The 21167-nt window shown below is 29.5% G+C and overlaps 1 protein-coding gene across 3 annotated transcripts in view; it reads left to right on the top strand.

The window, feature by feature from the left end:
- The window catches only part of Sick (sickie), a 156270-nt gene that overhangs the window by 3245 nt on the left and 131858 nt on the right, over positions 1 to 21167 (top strand). For all 3 annotated transcript variants that reach the window (XM_070303075.1, XM_070303076.1, XM_070303074.1), the window contains exon 2: positions 12242 to 12339. In XM_070303075.1, coding sequence (XP_070159176.1) covers positions 12274 to 12339 — 66 coding nt within the window. In that variant the 5' untranslated portion in view covers positions 12242 to 12273. The remainder of the gene's footprint in view (positions 1 to 12241; positions 12340 to 21167) is intronic.

The following is a 21167-nucleotide window of genomic DNA, read 5'->3' as shown; positions in this document are numbered from 1 at the left end:
AATGTAGTAGAAAATTGCCACAAAGTGAAATTCTATGCGCGTTTTCAATTTTCTTGATATAAAATTAAACGAACTACAAAGCTTTGCATAAATTAATATTAAATTTATTAAAAATATTAATGGAAAAAATAGAATTCTATATATAAAGTCTGAAATACATTTGCGCACCATAAAATTAATATTCAATATACTATAATTTAATTTTAGGTAAATTAATTAATATGAGAGAATACATAAATTTTCTTATTTTTTCTTTTTAATGTTAACTTAAATATTTGAATCTTTTATATTCCAGCGCATTTGAATATCATATAATTAATTAAAGTAACATTCAAGAATCAAATTGATTATAAAAAGCATTGTGCAGAATCAAATCGAACGCTTATAAAATTTACATATTATACAATTATACAAAAGCTCAATTTCTTAATTGATTTATACTTAGTTTTTATTTATCTTGTAAAAAGAGAAAACATTTTAAATAGACTTTTTTAATGCCAGTAGATGAATGCATATCGTCCATTAATGCAAAGGGATAATGAATAGTGGCATGCGTTAATTTTTGCACATGATCGTCCTTACGATTAATAGTAAACACGAAGCTGTCTTCAATTCGAAAATCTATATGTATACATATAATGTTCATACTTGTTTACTTTGTATAGATAGTGAGACTTATATCTTGATCGAATTTCAACACTCGAGTCGATATGATACTTGATACGTTATTGAGAATCGGAAAAAAATCACAATGTGAAAATTGATTTTCTATTCAATACTTCCGGGATATTATTTTCCGTATTATTTTTACTACAGTTTAAAAGCGATAATTTAAAGAAATTATTAGAATTTAATGTAAAATTACTAATATTTAATTCTCTCATTAATAAAAAAAAAGGAGCATATCTTCTTGGAATAAAAATAATTTGCCAATATATTTCGCACTCAAAATTAGAAGAGGCTTTATTCGATAAATATTCATTTTCATACAAATTAGCAGAAACCACAAGAATTATTTTTTTCTTTTTTAAAAGAAAATATCGATATTCTTTGGACAAATTATTAATTACGGTCATAAACAAATTAATATTTACGTTGAAATCTTCTTTCAATTTCTTTACGCTTTTTCAATCGATATTTTTCACCCTTTTCTCCATGCCGTCGATTAAGAATCATTAAATCAATCGGTGCGCGTTATTAATTGTTCCGCTTGTTTGATGAAACAAGAGAGAAGGCAACCCCTTATTTTTCGGCAACCATTAATCTCACCTACGCATTGTTGGACGAATTACTTGGCGATTGTGGTAATTAAAAGAAAACATCGCGTGATACGTGCTCGACACTCCGATTACACGAAACTCGACCATTTAATTTCGGAACGTATAATTCAACTAAGCTTCCCTTTCTAAAAAAGGCATGAAACCTCGAACTCGAATATATCGAAGTGTTGAGGCCTCTTTTCCGCGATTTCGATTGGTTGTCTCGCTTGTGCGCTGCGACTTGCTTCGTTCGTGTTATTTGCAACTGTCAAATCATGTGAATTTTGATAGTTTGACAATTTGTGAAAGAAAAATTTAAAGTTAGGAAAGAAAAGTTAAAGAAATTGGAAAATTTCCATAAATAAAAGCGCGCGCGCAGCGCGCGTCTGTGTTGTTCTAGTCATTGAAAATATTAGACTATTAATAAATATTAAAATAACAATACTAAAGAGAGAATATTAATATTTCAAATTTATCCAATTCTAAATATTAAAATAATAAAAAAGAGAAAAAAAATTTCAGAAAAGATTTATATTTAAGAATTTATATTAATCAGTTTCAATTAAATTATATATATAAATTATGTTCAATTTATATATATATATCTTTAATTTTTTCAAATGCTTATAACTCTCTCTCATTTTTAAAGTTTTATTAAAAAGATTGTTATATCCCCGTTGATTTTGATCAAGTTTCTTCATTAATTTATTCAGTATATTCCGACTGTATTTTGACAAAATTCCTCCTTTATGAAATCGTTGTAATCTTGAGCTTGAAAAAAATTTGAATTTATCATCGACGTTTAGCGAATTACCCGTTGCATAAATACATGTGCCGATCGCCGCGCTGCGCAAACATTTCCTCGCTGTTATGGATTATAATAATATTGCCGATGATACTTCCTTATCGTTCGTTTACGATACTTGTTTACCTTGTATGTTTATACAAGGTATGTCTATTATATGTACGTATGATTCGCTATTAATTTTTGACGGGCTAATTTTTCCTCTGTTGGTTGGAATCTGGATAAAACGGCAATTGCGAACTTACAAAAGTTTAATAGCCGCAGGAATTAAAATTGATTGATAAACGTTACGGAAATATGTCATCGGCGGTGCACGTCCCCCTGTGAATGTGTTGAACATCCCTAGGCGTTATATAGGACTAACGGGATTCACGTGGTATGAATTGTGGTGAGCCCAGCCAAAGGTCACAGCATTCTATCCTGATTACGATCATTTCCTCGCGGCCGTGTACATTTCTTATGTTTTTTTTCTTTCGCTTATATTTATAATATACAAGGGAAAAGTTCTCGAATATAAATATTAGAGCGATTATAATGTTTAAGAGTACGGATTATGTGTAATATCTTGAACATGATTTTTAGAACAGATAAAAAATAACACAGTCATAATAACGCACGCGTTATAATAACGTGCGTTATTGTACGACTGGGATAACAAGCGGTGAAATATCGCTGGTATTATTCAGAAATGCAGAAAGACGAACATTATATATATATAATTTTTTATCACGCTGCTTATATCCGTAGAAATATTTAAATAATATAGGTATATAGATAATGAATTACGTACACAGATAAAATATAATAATAATAATAATAATAATAATAATAATATAATAATAATAATAATAATAGTTTTAATAAAAATAAGATAATGATATAGTTTAAAACATTGAGTGAATATGATAATGGAGAGAGAACTAAAGTTGTTTGAAGAGAGTTAATAAAAAATACAAAAATCCGGTTAACATATAAATTCTTCGACAAGTTGGTAAAACCACGTCAAAGAACACTTTAAACGTAAAACATCGTGTGAGCCGATCATTATTCCATTTGAGAATCGATAATAACGGTATATATAATGAGACACATAAACAATAGTGACGACCATGCTTTCCCTCCCTCTCGTGTCAGAGATACACGAACACACTACTGGCACTTTACGGGCTTCATAAAGCGATAAAGACATCCGTACAAGATGCACAGTAGGTACTATCGCACAATAGTCCCGATATCGGACATGTTCCTTTAATGCGAGTAGGAGGGCCCTGAGACTCCAAGTCTTTTTCGGCTGATAAAAGCCATCAATGTTTTTTCTTAACTTCTGTTCTTAAATGTAAGTAGTACACATTCATTTAAAATCTCGAAATATTTCAAATACAAAAATTATAGAAACATTTTTTATTTATTTATATAATCTTTTTAATAAATTTATAAAAAATAATATATATATCATATATATATATATATATATATATTATATAATAAATTTTTTAACAATAAATGAAAAAAAATAAAATTACTTTGCTTCTGTTGCTTAAAATTACGATATTTATTGTATAACAAGTTTATTGTTAATGTCTATTATATAAAATTTGTATTGTTTAACAAATCTCGTCTCACGTACAAAATGATATCGCTAGGTGTCGAAAATACAGTGGAATCTCGGGGGGGGGGGGGATTTTGACACCTGAAAAGGGTCAACAGTACAGGTCCAGCTTTTAAATCATTGCGCAAGATGAGACGACTCCTTCGCTGGTACTCTTCCTATCATATGGTCGAGTTATTAATGACTGTAGCTCTCAAGTAAGGGACTGTCCTTTGCGACATTTCGCGATTATTAACCATTGCTTATTTATTTGAAAAGTTTCATGCTTTACGAGATTCTGTACATAAAATGACTGTACTGTAAATGACTGGCAAATGATGCTCGCATATATATGATTCCATGGGATAATCGTTATTATAACGGGGTTTGTATGGATTTTTTTTTTAATTAAAATTGTTATTTGTTTCAATTAAAATTTTAAAAAAATTATACAAATGCGGTGAAGAAGAAAATATATAATATAAAATATTTATAATTTGTGAGAAAATAGTATCAAGTGTAAAATTATTATATATTTGTATATTTTATAGATTTATAGATTTATATCACACACACATTCATAAATATATATACATATATATATATATATATTTATAAAAAATTCATAATATTAATAAGATATAGAAAATAAAAAAAAAGATAAATATCTTAACTGAAAATATAATTGTATATATTTTGCATCTGCTCTTAATTTTGCAAGAATAAAAATTTACATAATAGTGTTAAAATTATTAATTAAAAGTAAAGCTAAACTCATTATTTGAAAATTGTCATGCAATTTGTTCGCAATAGATTCATCCCCGGGGTGATAAAATAACGGGGACAAAGCATTCACAAAGCTACAATATATCGCGTGTTCTGCGGCATAATCGCGAATTGCTCGAACTACAATGGTTAAGTAAGATAGAGATAGCTTCTAATTTATTAGCTTTGGACACGTTTAACAAGCATCTCGGGACAGGCAAAAACGTTCATTTGTGATGACGTATTAAATGTATCGCTCTCGATATCTCGATCACGGAATTATTTTCATCTCTTTTTATCTTTTTAATTTTTCTATCTCTCCAATTTTGTTAAGTATATCACTTTATTATAAATATTAATATAGATGAAGAAAAAACAGACATTATACCTATAAAATATGTATATAATATTGATGTAATATATATATATATATATATAATATATTACAATATATGATATTTAGAATATAGAGGGAATTCTCTCGTGTATGTGTATAATAAATTTATACTTATAAATTCTTTTCTCTTAAACACAAACTGTAAATAATGATAATTTCTGTTTAATTTAATTTTTATTTTATTCTTATTTTAATTTTTGATTGATTTAAAATTGAATAATTAATGTTATAATTACTTGTGCTATTATAAATGATTTACATTTATTAATCTTATTAATTATCAACAACTGATTTGTAAAGAGTAGTGTTGTTTATTAATACTTGACGGATCCACGGTCCGCAGTCCATTTGGAGCTGTGCACGTGTTTGCAATGTCACTGTATCATCGGTGGAGCGCAAAGTGTTAATCATTTTCTTAGACATGAGATGATTATATCTTTAAAATAATATCTTTTGTGACGAAGTCTAAACTCAAATGCATAAATATAATCAACTTGTCTTCCCCGCGTGATTGTACCGCGCCAAAAATATCATTAATTCCTAAAGATTCTTCAGAATTTTTAATTGCGATTAGTCTTTCCCTTCCCTCCATTAGAACAATCGAATCATCATGTAAGTGCTATATGCTAGATTGAGATCGACTAAAACAGAGTTGGAGAGGAGATAGTCTGATGGAATTCATTAGAGAGCTCAGTTTCGTAAACTATTGAGAGATCGGAGGAATGAAAGGTAAAGGGTGTCAAATCAAATTTCCCCACCGAATAGGAAGGGAGAAAGCGACATCCGGCGCGCGCGGATTTAATTTTCTTTTTCTCGTCTTCTCTTTTTTTTCTTTTTTATTTTCGCACCGCTCTCTCGATACACCGATTTCCCTGTCCTCTCGAAGGTCGCCGACGGTTAAATAAACTCCGAGGAAACTTCTGGGAGCGGACATTCCTGCAAGCAGGAAAAGGAAGTACAGGACGAGATTGGGGCGACTACTCTCGCACGGTCCCCTACGTAGATAAATGGTCTGCTACGCTGAACTTCTCTGATAGAGATATTAATCTTTCTCAGAGCATTCCTTCTTCTTCTTGTTCTTCTCTCTCTCTCTCTCTCTCTCTCTCTCTCTCTCTCTCTTCTACTTCTTACCTTCTTCTGCAGATATCTTCTTCTCATTCTGTAATAATGTCTTTCGTCTGGTCTGAAGGGTTTTATCTTTCTCTCTTTCACGCTGTTTTTTTTCTCTTTTTTCTTTATTTTTCTATTATCTTTATTCAATGTTACGAACAATAAGAGGTGAAACACACATACGCGCGAACATATTTAATATCTGCACATGCATGTAATCTTATCTATAGTATAATATAAATAATTTAAATAGAATGCGTATGTATGTGTATGGAGGAAGGAAGGGAGTTATTAATACAGAGTTACTCTACACAATTGATTAAATTTAAAAAAAGAGAAGTAATATTTTCAGTTTAGAATTTTTTTCTTTACTCAAGCTTTTTTTCTCTATATGGCTTTCTCGTTTTAATATAATATATACAATGGTAGTAGTAGTATATGAGTGTTAGCAGTATACAAATATACGATTATATTTTTTGCTCTTTTTTTTTATTTTCCTTTTTGTTGGCGCTATGAAAAATGGGAGATTATATGTTCACGTCAGAGGGGTGGAAATCGAGATGTATAAACTCACAGCTCTGACGAAAGTCAATTTTCTCCACGAACTTTTCACCCCGTCAACGGGGTCAAAATAACTTTGACCTCTCGATACATGTATGTGCAGCTTTTTTTTCGCATGTTACACATGCCGATTATTCTCGCAGCAAACATATTCTAGCGGATTATGCGAGAGAGAAAGAGCGAGAACCAGAAAAGACGAGGAAAGATATACACGAAAGCTCTCTTTCGATTTTAAGCCGATAAACAAAGATTTCGCTTTGTGATTTGTATTTTTTAGAGGAGAGGGGAGATTTAGTTTCTTTTTTATCGTAAAAACGATTTATATCTTTGAGAAGATTTGCTTTAAAAGAAACATAAATCTTTGACTTGAAATCATTTTTTTTCTACATTCTTAATCAAATTATAATGATATTTTATAAACTTTTTTTCTTTCAAAAAAACTTTTTATTTATCTCCGAAAGATTTAATATCTCACCTTTAAAGTGTGTGTGTGAATATTTGTGCGAAGTGTCCTCCTATGAAAATATTGGAATAATTTTTTTTCCGTCATCATTCACAGGTCAAAGATTTAATTAAATTTTTTTTACTTTTGTTCATTTGTTTCGTTTCTTGGCAGAAAAATTGTTGAAATCAACATTCCTTATGTTATTAAAGAGTATCAAAGTATTCAATGTTTTGTTTCTGAGAAGATAGGTAATAAAATTTCCAAAGTTAAGCATTTTAAATTTTTTCTAAAACGTTTAATATTGGCAAGTTTATTCCATTTTTATAGATATGTATATACATATATACATATATGAATTAAAATATTTTATATAAAACAAAATTATGAGAGAAAAGAAGTACCTGAAGAAAAATTTATATATCTAAAAATAAAGACAGCAAATTTTTTTTGACTATTTAATTTGAGAGTTGTACAATTATAAAAAACAAAAATTTATAGATAAAAAATTATTTGAAAAATTTTTAGATAATCTTTATATAATTTCTTTAAATATGTTGAAAAATTTGAGTTTCGGAGAAGAATATAAAATAATATATCATATAAAAATTTCTGGAAAAAAAAAAAAATAGCTTTTGGAGAATAAAAATAAAATTAAATAAATTTGCCAGTTTTAAACGTTGTAGAAAAAAATTAAAATATTGTTTAATTTTGGAAAATTTATTACTTACCTTCTCAGAAACGAAGCATTGACATTTTAATATTCTTTTTATTATCACACATGGAAATTAATACTCTTAGTTGTTAGAATCGAAGTTTCGAAATACTGTTTAAAAGTTCTAACATAAGCGTGCCTATACACACCTTGAACACGAATACGACATACACCTCGATATTTATATACGCGCGAACGAGTGCGGACAATATGGAGTTTCATGGGGTAGAGAGCACACGGTGTGCCACGATGCGTAGTATCGCCGCTGAGGGAGGGGACAGATCGATAGCATAAGGGGCCCTCCAGACCTTATGGTGCCTCCTCCGCCTCCTCTTCCTCCTCTTCCTCCTCTTCCCTTTCCTTTTTTTCATTTCCCTCCCTATAGTTCTCTCCGCTTTATTTAGGCCGGCAAAATTAACGCGCGTTTTGCATTACGTGCTTTCTACGGAAGGACGGAAGAGCCTTCTTAAAGAAGCAGAAGGAGGAGAGAACGCTTTATCCTTGTGCTTCTTTTTATTAACGTGCCATAGTTTGTGAGTGATTTTATAGAAAATTTTGTTTCTGTAAGTTTGATTTTTTAACAATTGTTCGAAATTATTTAAATGAAATAATTCAGGTTGGAAAACCACAAATTGTACAGTGAGCATATGACGTTATTTAAGTTTGTGAAAATCGATATCAGATGCATAAGACTGATTAAAGAAAGAGAAAGAGAGGGAGAGAGAGAGACACATTGATATTCCCCCTCCCACTTTGTCTCTCTTTCTCTTCTCTCTCTCTCTTTCTCTCTTTCGATACATGGCACTTTATTTCGCAAACACATTCAAGAGTGTCAGTCGAGGAAGATATATTTAATATTTTATTATGTAGAATAGAGCAATGTTGATTTTCCTCATATTAAGAGCGAATTATCGATAGAAAGTTCTCAATGATTTGTCCATTTCAATGTTCATTGAGTCACGAAACAAATGGAAATTTGTATGTACAAAATTTGTTGAAATAATTATTAAAACAATTTTTTTTATTGACGGATTTTAATATATTATATTTTTTCTGTAAAATTTTATGTATTACAATATTTGTATATATATATATTATTATAACGCGATATAGCTATTTCAACAATTATAGTTGTTTTATTTAAGCGCGTTGTCTATTTAAAAAAATTACAACTACAAAATACAACAATTACAATTACAACAACTAACACATTATTTAAAAAGTATGATAAAAATTTTATTAAGAAAATCAAGTATCGCGAAAATGATAATTCGTATAACTGATATTTTCGATTTCGCGAGAATGGGAAACGAAACTCGAGGGAACTGGTCGGATATAGTGATTAAAGCGATACTTCCGGTGGTCGTTATCGAGCTGCGAAGATAACATCATGGCTTTCGATCACTGTCGCAAGACAAGCGAATACGTACCAGAGGAGCAAGTCGTACTGATACATCGTTGGAGGGTCGCGACAAATCCTATTCCCAATTCTCTCTTCCTCTTTCTCTTTCCTTCAGCAACATTGCTAATTAGATGCATGATTACATCGACCAACGATACACAAAGAATAATTAGTACGAGAGGGAAATGGCCCTGTCTGGAGATGATAAGACGTCGGAGATGATAAGAAACTTTTAGAGAATTAAATACGAAAGAGATTTCGATGAAACATAATTTACTAAATTTACTAATTTATTAAAGAGGAAAATACGGGATCGAATTTTGGGAATAAAGATATGAAGATGATATGTCCCTTTTTTAGGTATGATTATTTTCACTAGTCTTAAATACGACATTGTGTAAATTTCATAATTAATTTGCATTGTAATAAAACATATGCGCACAAATTACCGCGCTGGCTCTTGATCGCCTTTTATTTCCTTAGTATCATAATTAATGTTTGTGCGTGAAAGAGAAGGAAATGTTTCTTGAGTGTTCTATATAAATGTCATATGAAAAAATTTAAATATATTGGAAGAAAAGATAGTACACATATTTTTATAATTCTTAAATATGATTGAAATACATAATTATAATTATTTTTTATCAAATAGAGAATTTTGATTGGAATAAATATTACAAAATAATAAATTTTATAATTACTTGATAATTTATATAACTCATATTGTACGTTCTTTTATTATATATGTTAAATGTTTCTTTATTTAAAAAAGATTATAAAAATAAATAAATAATTAGAATGAGAGTATAACACAATAGAATGTTTGTGTATGTATGAGGAAGAAAGAGAGAGAGAGAGATCTTCTATATATCTGACTAATCGAATATGATAGAGAAGAGGAATGGTAGAGGGAAAATCAAGGTATGACGGTGAGAGTAACGTAAAATCGTTAATGCTCAGTCAAACGTATTTGTAATGCCATGGAGAGAGAATATTAATTGGTTACGATATATGGGATGCCTATTTGTGCTATTTAATGAGCCTCGAAGCTACTAAATTCTTATGATACTCGGCGCTCTCGTATTTTAATGCACTTCTCGTCTCCTCTAGAAAACCGTCCTCATATTATATCGCCATATATATATATATATATATATATATATATATATATATATATATATATATGGATTAATAACATTGTGTGATTAGTTATCAGCATCTATTTTACCTTATTGTCTTCCGCGGATTACAGATTTAAGAAAAAACCAATACGAATTTTCGTGAATATCAGGTAAAAATGAGCAAACTTCTCAAGTGAAACAGAATTGTTTAAGAGACTGTATTTTTATTTTCTAAAATAATATCTGCACAATTAGCATAGTTAACAATAGTTCGAGACAATTAATAATTCTTAGTTTATTTGAAAATTTCGAAAATACTTTATATCTCCGTTGTATATTAATAAATATTTATTTTACGCCTAATTTAAAGAATCTCTTTCGTTTCTGATTTAAAATTATAATAAGATTTTCGATAAATAAAATATAAGAAAATTATTATACAAAAATAAAGATATTTCTCTAAATAAAAATTTAATTACAGAATAAAAATATGTATTTTCAAACAACAGGATTGTTTTATTAAAATGAAAATTAAAATTCAACAAATTTCCAATTGCGCATTGAAATTTGAGGATTGTATAATAGAATATTATATCGATCGTAATAATAGCGAACGGATGCGAGAACAATCGTAATCGTGGATGATTCGAGACTGTACGTGAGTACCGTATGTCCATTTGTCGCGCATTAACGGTGTTTATGCTCGCAGCCAGCAGGGACAATTCGCGTGCATCGTTAATCACGATGAATTCACCGTGATTAATCATGCTTTTCGCCCGATTAGCTTTCCTCCCACCTCCTGTCAACTATTCCCTCTCAGTCTCCTCAATTTCTTCTCTTTTCTCTGATTTTCGTTTTACGATAATATCAGGAACTTATTCATGAAATTCACAAGATTAAAAAAAAAAAAAAAAGCTGAATTTTACAATAAATAGAAAAAAACTATAATGAAAAGAACTATACATATATATTATTTAATGATTTTTTTATCCACGATCTAATGTCTTTTTATTTGCATATATACTTTTTTATTTATTCTAATTAAATTTTGATTTAGAAAAGCTTTCTTACTTTATAAGTTTATTGTTTTACATGTTTTTCCAATTAATTAGAAATAAAATTAAAATTTAATTTAGAGAGAGAAGTTTGCATAATTATTTCTAAACTTTCAAAAATATTTGTTTTACACACATATATAATAATACATAATATTAATAGCTTTCTTACATTCGTTTTCTCAATTTTTCTGGATTGTAAATATAGTAACTCGTATTGATTTGTTGATGATGAAAGAGGATAAAATTTTCGCTCTATAGCCAACGAGGAAAATAGTTTTAGCGGCTCGTGTACATACGCGTTTCCTGAGAAAAATGTCGGCGGGAAACGGGGTGGATCTTGAAAGAGAGATCGAAGGGTGGGAGGAACGGGAAAAGTAGAGAACCACCGTTGTCCTCCCTTCGACCGGATATGTCATTTGGTACCTGGGTCACGTACCTCTTCGTATTGACAGGCCAACCAGCAGCCAACCAGGAGGCCACTATCCCGCTGCTTCTCGTCACTACACGCGATTCTCGTTCCGAGATGTCGGCATCCTGAAACAATCGCGAAAACTCTTCGAAAAACTATTTACTAATCGACAATACTACGTCTCGAAATAGAATAATGTTATTTATTTTATTTCAAGAAAATAATATATTTTCGCGAAAATTGTTTTGTCATTATATTTAATCTTTATGTAAAAAAGGTTGTTTTTTTTTTTTTTTTTTTTTTTTATACACAATACCTTAGAAATAACGATGAAATAGAAAAAATAATTATGCGTATATTATTTATATTTCTTGAATTTATTTCTTTACTGTAGTTTCGTATAATTAAATGTTTAGAAAACAGTATTGATAATACTGAAGATAGATTTATTTCTGAAAATAGAATTAATTAATTTGATTTTACATCTAATTTCTTAATCTTTGTGAATTTTATTTTTAATACTACATATTGTAAAATTATATTTTTTAGGAAATAACCTACGTTGTAGTAATCTATATTAATAGTTAATATGTGTTGTTCTTGTTGCAGCATATCGGGTGTCTCGCAGTGATGGTACAGCGATGAGCCTGCAGGCCCAGGCTCCAGCCCAGCGATCTGCGAGGTACTCCCCTCAGGAGACCGTTAAGGTGAGTTTTTACCAAGCATTCTTTATTAGTAATTATCGAGACGTTAAAGGCAAAATAAATAATGACATTCATTATATTTAAATAGAATATTTTTTAAATATTTTTGGGATTTAATATTTGGGGATTATAATATTTTTCAAAATTTCTTAAATGTTATATTTCTGTCAAATTTATCTGTTATTTTATCATTTTCGAGATGAAGATTCTGCTGCATTTATAACATTTGCAAATGCTTCTCTTACGAAAAGTTGTTTGAAATTCCAGTAAAATTATTTAAAACGTCTTTATATATTACGTAAAATTCCTTGTTATGCAACAATACAAGCAGAATTTACTTGCCTTTTTTCCGTCAGACGATAATTAACAGCGAAATTCGCTCTCATAGTGATATCGTTGTCGCGTGGACCACGTTACGGCCCGTTTGCCATCCATGTTGAGATTAATCCCTCACGGCTGACTGTACATAGCTTGTTTCACTTGACATCCGCGTCATAAAGAGAGAAAAAAAAAACGAAGTAAAAAGTATTTTCAAAGTTTAAGGAAACAATTGGACAAAAATTATAAGGTCGAAATGAAAAGGATAATTAACGATATATTAATTAATCGAATGATAGTAATGTAATAATTATTAGAAAAAAATCTCGAATCACAATTCTTAAAATTAGGAAATTCAAAGATTGAACAGCTTATATATTAAATAATGAAAATTAAATAGCTAATAAAAATAAGAAGTTAGAGAAAATTAGGATATTATACAAATAATGATTACATATTTAGAAATTAATAATAATCGAGGGAGTAAATTAACGCTTTTTATATATACATATATATATATATATATATATATGTGTGTGTGTTAAATTGCAAAGAGTGATAGCGAGGAAGACGCAAAGCGCATAATTTTTCACATGGATGTCGCACGATGTTATTTCCTTATAACTATCTTGATTAAATATTCTTTGGCTTATACGTAATTTTGCAAACATCAAGATTATAGCAAGTTATAATAAATTCAGAATATATTTAATAATGTTTATCTTTATTTTAAATAAATAGATTTATATTTGAAATATTATATATAATTTGTTTGCCAAATTATCAACACTTCATATTTAAGTGAACAGTATTTATATGAAACATTAGGTTTTATTTATATATATATATCATTATTTTTATAAATACATTAATTTTATATAAATATATTATAAATTATAAAAGAGAAAATCTTGCGCAACAAAATTCTTAAAAAATAATTAATATATTTATACCAAACATTTTTTGAGATAATTAAGAAATTATTATCGCGGCTATCATTATCGGTTACTTTAACTCCTGTATTCTTTCCTCAACCCTTTTTCGGTCAGATTTACTGAAAAAGGGAAGTCGTGAGGGGTCGACAATTTAGCAAGGGCGCGCGTGGAAGATTCGCGAGAAACATACTAGGGTGCGGTAAGATTCTGCAGGCGTAAGCCAATTTAGCGTGTGCTAACTCTTCTTTCTCCGTTTTTTCATCTCTTCTTGCAAAGTTCAATTTACATTATTCGGTTTTAAAAACTATTCCGTCATTTATTATGATTATTAGATATTTTTTTATTCAGATTATTTTTAACAGAAACTCTATTTTTAATATATATATAATATATAAAATATATGTATTATATAATCATATTTGTGATGTGTGACATTTAATACATATAATTTATTGCAAACATGATCAAAAAAACACTTTAATTAAAAAAATTGAATTAATTAGCATGTTATATATATATATATATATATATATATATAATATTCGAAAAGCAGATTATTTTCGAAAATTTATTGATTATTTTAATTTATATAATTTATTTAGAATAATAGTAGTAAATTGTATGAGATGGGTTTAATATTACGTATCGTAGCGCGCGTCGAGTTAGGCGTTGTATCTTTAATTATCCGTACAGTCGAGGGGCGAAGGAGGACTCGAGGGATACTGCGAAAGCCACCCAGAGGGCTGCAAAATGGTATCATCTCGTTCTTATGGTTGGGGCGTGGTTCTCTTCTCCTGGCCATCAGAAATTCCTTTTTTTTTTTGCCTTTTTTACTGAACATATATGTAGAAGACAAGAAGCATCTTCATTAACATTGTAAATAAGACCATAAACATGCAAAATTTATTATTATATCTTGGTACTATTATCAACTAAAATCAAAGATTTTTTATAGCGCTAAAATTTGAAAAATTTTGAAAGCTAATAGTAAAAAAAAAAAAAAAACCGCTCACATAGACATACATTTAAAAAATCTAAATTATGCAAAAATTAAATGGCAAAATAATTAAAATTCTTTGAAAAGGAGAGAAATATCTTTTCATTCTCATTAACTTTAAATTTTTTCAAAACAATTTCTTTAAAATTCTTATTCTCCAAAACAATGTTAAAATATATCTTTATATATACATCTATGTCTTTAATTCTTTTACATGCGCAGGAATGCGTGTTGTAAAAGATCCTAGTTTCGGAACAGGAAACCATCCCTCGGAATTGAGCGGGTGTCAACGCGGAAGTTATTGCGGGAGGACAGAGGGAGTTGGAAAGCAGTCGACTCCGAGGGTCCGGTACTCGCACAGAATATCCCTCGGGCATATTCTCGCGCGCACGGCCTGGCATCGATTAGCCATTTGAGGATCGAGTCCTCCGTATCATTCTTCCTCCTATACCACGATATATCGCGACTTTCTCTCTGTCTTTGTCGCAACATATTGCGCTCGGCCGGAGGGCGGTTATCGCCGATATCGCGCTCGAAATGAGTTTCGAGATATCGTGAGGCTTACGCCTTCTCTTTCTTTTGTAAAGCGTCGATTAGGCAGCCAAGAGACCATTTTGTTTTATTACTTTAACGATATTTTCATTTATCTCTGAAATTAGTAGATCTAAAAATAAAAAAAAAAATTAAAGATTGAATATATATCAATCATTAAAAAAATATTTGATAATATATATAGTATAACTGCAATTTTTTAATTATCTAATTGTTTGTAACTGCTATTATTTTTTAATAATGTTTCAATGAACATTAGATAATTGAACATTAAAAATATTAATTACAATTGAAAAATTAAAGATCATTAAATCGTTAATACATACTATATGGACATACTTTTCACGTGGTATTTATAAGCTCGAAGCATCGCAGGAGCAGTTTTGCGGTTGATTTGGCAAGTTTTAACTGACGAAATTCGCGGTCGTTAAGAGACGTCGACCGACGTTGATTACCGCCTGTACCTTAGAATTATTAATTAGATGTGAGAGGAGCTAATTTACGCTCGCTATTCCTGGAAATTGCAAACCCGCTTGTACATCTTCATAAGTTTCCCCAATGGGATGAGATGATTTAAATAACATTTGTTTTAATGTTAATTAATAACAACGAGTTGTGATATTATTGATGCACTACTTGTGCATATACACATATACACATACAAAGTATTTTATTATAGTTATTTAAGATATCTCTACTCTGTATAGATATCTCTATAATATATATGTAGTTAAGATATATATTATTATAGATATCTGTAAGATTTTAATTAAATATTCTAATGTAATTAGAAAATATTTCTTTTAATATTTGATTATTTGAAATCTCAATTATTTTTTTACATTAATAAATTAAATTTGTTAATTTTATATTAATATAGGTAGAGTATTAAAAATATTAATAAATAAATTTAGAATATTAAAAATATCTTGATAGCATCTGAGGATGTTTTAATATGTTTAATATTTTTTGTACATTTTAAATTAATATTTAGGATGTGTACAAAATAACTAGATAACTTAGTTATTTAATTATTTATTAATATTTGAAATTTAATTAAATTATCGCGATAAATGTGCTTATAATATTTTAATATTATCAGAGTAATTTTGATGATAATAAATATAGTAGAAACGACGCACAAACTCTCTTAATTATCTCTGATACATCGAATATTTTTAGAAAATATAATATTATGCAAATATCAATGCGTATTTTGTATTTAATATCTCTCTTATCGATACCTGTGGCAATATCGAGTTATCGTACTATAAATCACATTAATATAATTACGAAAAAAAAAACGGTTCATAATTGCGATATTTTATCCGTCACGTTTTCTCGAAGTTTTCATAATGTCGCTTCGACAAATCGTTCGAGGATTACAAAAGCTACACTGTATACAGACACATGCAAGGATACATAAGGGGCAATTGTGGAATTTTTTGCAGCCGAATTTTCCGCACCCCTAGTCACATAGCACAAGATAAGCCTTTAATCGAAGATTAATATTACCGAGGTTTGGTCGATCTTACGTGCCGCGGGCTATCATTTTCTCTCTCTCTCAGTCCTCGTCCCCCATCTCTCTTTTTTTTCTACTCTTACCCCTTCATTTTAAAAGAAATATCTTAAATCCGCATGATGAAAAAAATAACCATTGCTTTTGAATCGCGATTTTCCTAACTTGAATTGTACACATATCTCTGCAATCCGAGCAGTCGCATTTTTAGATTTCAAAGGACAATTGATAGATTAACTTGCGAAAGGCGGCTTGCAAATGCGTATGACGATGACGATGCATGTAACTCTGAGAAAGTTTTTGTCCTTTAACCCTGCCACCTCTAAGAATTGAGAATCGATACCACCGCCGCGCACGGTGCTGCGGCGGAGTTTCTGCAACTTTGCTCCGCGGGGGTTGAAGAGCGAGGGAACCTGAAGGAGACCTTCAAAGCCTCCAGAATTCAGGGGTTTCACGATATTTATGTGACAGCAGCTGTAGGCGCTCCAGCCCCCTGGTTCGGGTTGTTTCAAGGCACGGCCTGTTTCAAGTTCTAAGCTTCTTCGAGGCTAGGCAAGGCGATGAGTACGAATACAATCTGAGAAATATCACTTACGCGGCGCAAAAAATAGCGCGCAATTCAAGCTTTATTTTAAAGAATTCAATACGCGAAAAGTGGCTTTATCTATTCGTGTGTTTTGATTCATCTTTTTGATCGGTCAAATTAAATTAATTTTAATCAAACTTATATTTACATATTTGATTATAACACTTATAAATTAAGACAAAAATGGCGAATATGGTCGGTTGAATTTTTTCATATTGTTTTAGTAATATATTTTAATTTCATCTATTTTTAGATATTATATAAATGTCAGTGTTTATATTATACAATATCGTAATATGATGTGTATTTAAATGAAAAATAATTACTTTAAAAAAAAAAATTATTTTTCTTTTATAAATTAATATCACGAATCTCTCTACAAGTTATAATAATTTTTAAAAGCGCGATGATTTAAATAATTGCGTTTAATATTATTTTATATCGCTAGTATCTTATTTTGTATTACCGAATGGTATGCTCGAGATAGTCGTACATTCTGATTAAAAGTAACGAGGAGGAGGATAATGACCAGGATTTGCACTTTGTTTTTATATGATAATACGAGAATTAATTCAAACTTAACTTTTATTCTCTACTCTAGAAAAAAGAAATAGATTTGTTTGTTTAAAAAATTTATTTTTGCCATTAATTTTAATTTTCTTATTACTAATATTAAATATTTCATTATTCTTCTTCTTATTATTATTATACATAATAATTATTTAAAAAAAATATTTAATATTAATAAGAAAATTAAAATTAATGACAAAAATAAATTTTTTCATGTGTATGTGCGTGTATATATAAAATTAACTCAATAAATTAATTTTTTTTGAATACTTGAGATTAAAATATATAATCTGATATACAATATATAAAAAGATATATTGAACTTCTTCCTTTAGCGATGTCTTTTTTCCTTTTTCTCCATTTTACTCTAGCGAAATAATGTCTTATTTATTTTCATCTCGACTTGTATAATACAGAGTATGTTTTAAGATAGAAAGAGCGAACACTTTCTCGATAATCCAAGCACGGATTTGTCTACTTGGGGGTTGAGTTATCATTTTGAGAGGTCCAGTGAATGGCGCTGGGGAAAATTATGCGAGTAGGATATTTATATAATAATAATACGAGTAATACAAGTTGATAATAATTTTATAATTTAACATCTAGTATGCGCGCTGATAAAATCCAAGAATTTTATTAGCGCGCGGTTTAATTACAATAAAAAATTTTCTTATCGGCTAACCAAGATAAAAATTTCGATTAATATATCCGGATATGACTTGCATATCCGCGATGTTTAATATATTTTAATTAGCTAGATAGATTAAGGAACAGATTAAGAAAAAATAATTAATAATTCGTCGGGACGCATGTGCGAGGCTGTAATGTATGTTTATCTTTGTCAAAAATGCTTAATTAGAATGCTTAATAGAAAATTATAAACATTTTAATATTATTTTTCTTTCCTTATTCTCTATCGTAGATAAAAAAAAAAAAACTTTATATTTTCTTTCCCACGATTGAAGAAATGGTTTTAAAATATTGTGAAAACACTTATAATCTCTCTTTGTAAAGTTTGAAAAATTAAAAGTGCCTTTCTTATAATTTGTTGTACTCCACAAAATTCTCTCCCTCTTCAATAGTACTTTACTTAAATTAAAACAATCCGAATCATTCTTAATACACCTGTTATGATCAACACTCGTGCTTGTGTTAATGACATTTAAAATGATCGATTGCTTTCGACATGAATGCATCGTCAATATCGCCCATCATAGTAATCTCGCGTTATATTTTTAATAATATTAATAGCCCGCTTTAATATTTCCTTCCGATATGTATTGTACATATGTGTGACATCAATCTAATTATAAAATAAGTATATTTCTCTATTTCTCTCTAAAGAAATTTATAATATAATATATTAATTCAAAATTTTTTGTATTTTCCAATGTTAATCAAGATTATGTAAAATAATATATAATTAAGGTTGTTTGTGAAAAAGGATAATAATCGATTAACTTATTCTCGCAATTAAAAGATCGAAACGCGACTCGCGTGTTCGAAAGGACGAAGGGTTCGCATTATTATCGCCGATCGCGGATACACGGTTATGCGTTATCGAATGTTGGCTCGCGCTCGCGATACATAACCGGTGACATGCAAAAACCAGTCTGCATGCAAGCAGTCGTGAAAACATGCGTGATACTATGTGACGTAAGAAGGGCCTGAAGACATAAAAGTGAAGAGAAGTGAGGAATTAAATATTCCGTCGGTAGATAAACACGCAATCAAGATTAATCGAGTTTCTTTTACTTTGTGGCAGCGTTGACATATGCTTGTTTTAATCTGTCAACATGTTTTACTCAAAAACTTGCTCTTTTTTTACAAAAAATTACATTACTGTCTATAAAAAATTAAAGTGTATTTAGAAATTTAAATTAATTAATAATATTAGAAAATAGAAATTTTAATTATTTTATTACCTAATAGGCATTTAAATTAATTTATTAAAATTATAGAAGCTAGAGATTTTATTTATCATTATATTAGTAATTAAAGATTTAAATTGTCCCATTCAATTAATAGCGCAAAAATTAACAAATCGGAATATAATATTAATTTTTAGCGTAATAAATCAAAGAAATTCTTTTAATCCAAATCAAGCGATGCGGTAGCGTCGTGAGGCAAAGTACAATATATATATAAATTATTTTCTGGTTGTACGATATTTCACGATTCTCAAGTTTACCTCACTTAATTTTATCGTTATCTATTTGATTGGTCGGAAGTATTGGGCATGAAAACGAAATTGAAGACGTAACTCGATAAAAAGTCGCGCACGGGAAAATTCTGCCTTAATATGATTTTATCTATCGTTTCGTAGAAAATCCTAGTTAGGACAGGTTTTTCGTTATACTATTTTGATAAATTGTATTAATTGCTGAATATATTTCGAAAGTAATTTTAATTTTACTCAAATTAAAATGTGTTATTTACAAGTAAAGGAAAATGAAAAATTAAATTGATTTAGTTAAAAAATATATAAAATTTGTACATTAAAAAGATTTCTTATTGTATTGTAATATAAAATATTAATTTTTAATCTATTATATATTAGAACATGTTTTCTTATTTATAAAAAAAATAAACTGCGCAAAATAAAATAATTAAGTGGGAATATTGGCAGATATATGTAAGAGCCAAGGCGCAGGAGTATTGGTGCGCGAACTTGTTATTGTTAAATTTTATTAACAAATTTATTAACATTAAAAATGTACGTTAAATTAAATTAGATTAAATTTTTACATATTTATATCTATCCTGAAGATGGACCAAGAAACGGTTCGAAACGTACATTTTTAATGCATGTTTGTTAATAAAATTTAATAATGATAAGTTCGCGTACCAATACCTGCATCTTGGCTCTTATCTATCAGTATTTCTACTCAATTGTTTGTACTCTGAGTCTATTGCTGTTATTATTAAAGTAAAGTAAGTTTTAAACTTTTATATAATATTCTAAAGGATTTCCAGATTTAAATATTGAAGAGAGTAAAAGAAATAGATTTTTTTTTTTTTTTTTTTTTTTTTTTTATAACGGAAAAATGAAATTGACAGAGAACGCAACTAGGAAAGCATCCCCTTGAATCTTTAAAGTCAACTTTCGCTTTTCCACCGTTGATTCACTCCGGTAGTCCTCCCGCCCAACGTGTGTTTCTAGTTTCCCTCTCTATGATCGTTCTCTAGGAGTCAAGGTAATGCTCGGCCGCAATAAACGCGGCTCGTGGACAAAAGTTTCGCCGATGCGGGATGCGCATGATCTAACGGCCACGTGGGAAAATTCATCCCCGCAACGTGAGAACGTGGTCGGGGGTTGCAGCCGTTTCCCGCCGCCGCTACCGCGCTGAAGAG

Source organism: Polyergus mexicanus, unplaced genomic scaffold (assembly GCF_030449975.1).
Source record: "Polyergus mexicanus isolate NDT 795.1 unplaced genomic scaffold, iyPolMexi1.0 SCAF_10, whole genome shotgun sequence".
Taxonomy (NCBI): Eukaryota; Metazoa; Arthropoda; class Insecta; order Hymenoptera; family Formicidae; genus Polyergus; species Polyergus mexicanus.
This window is presented reverse-complemented; position numbering and strand designations above follow the sequence as displayed.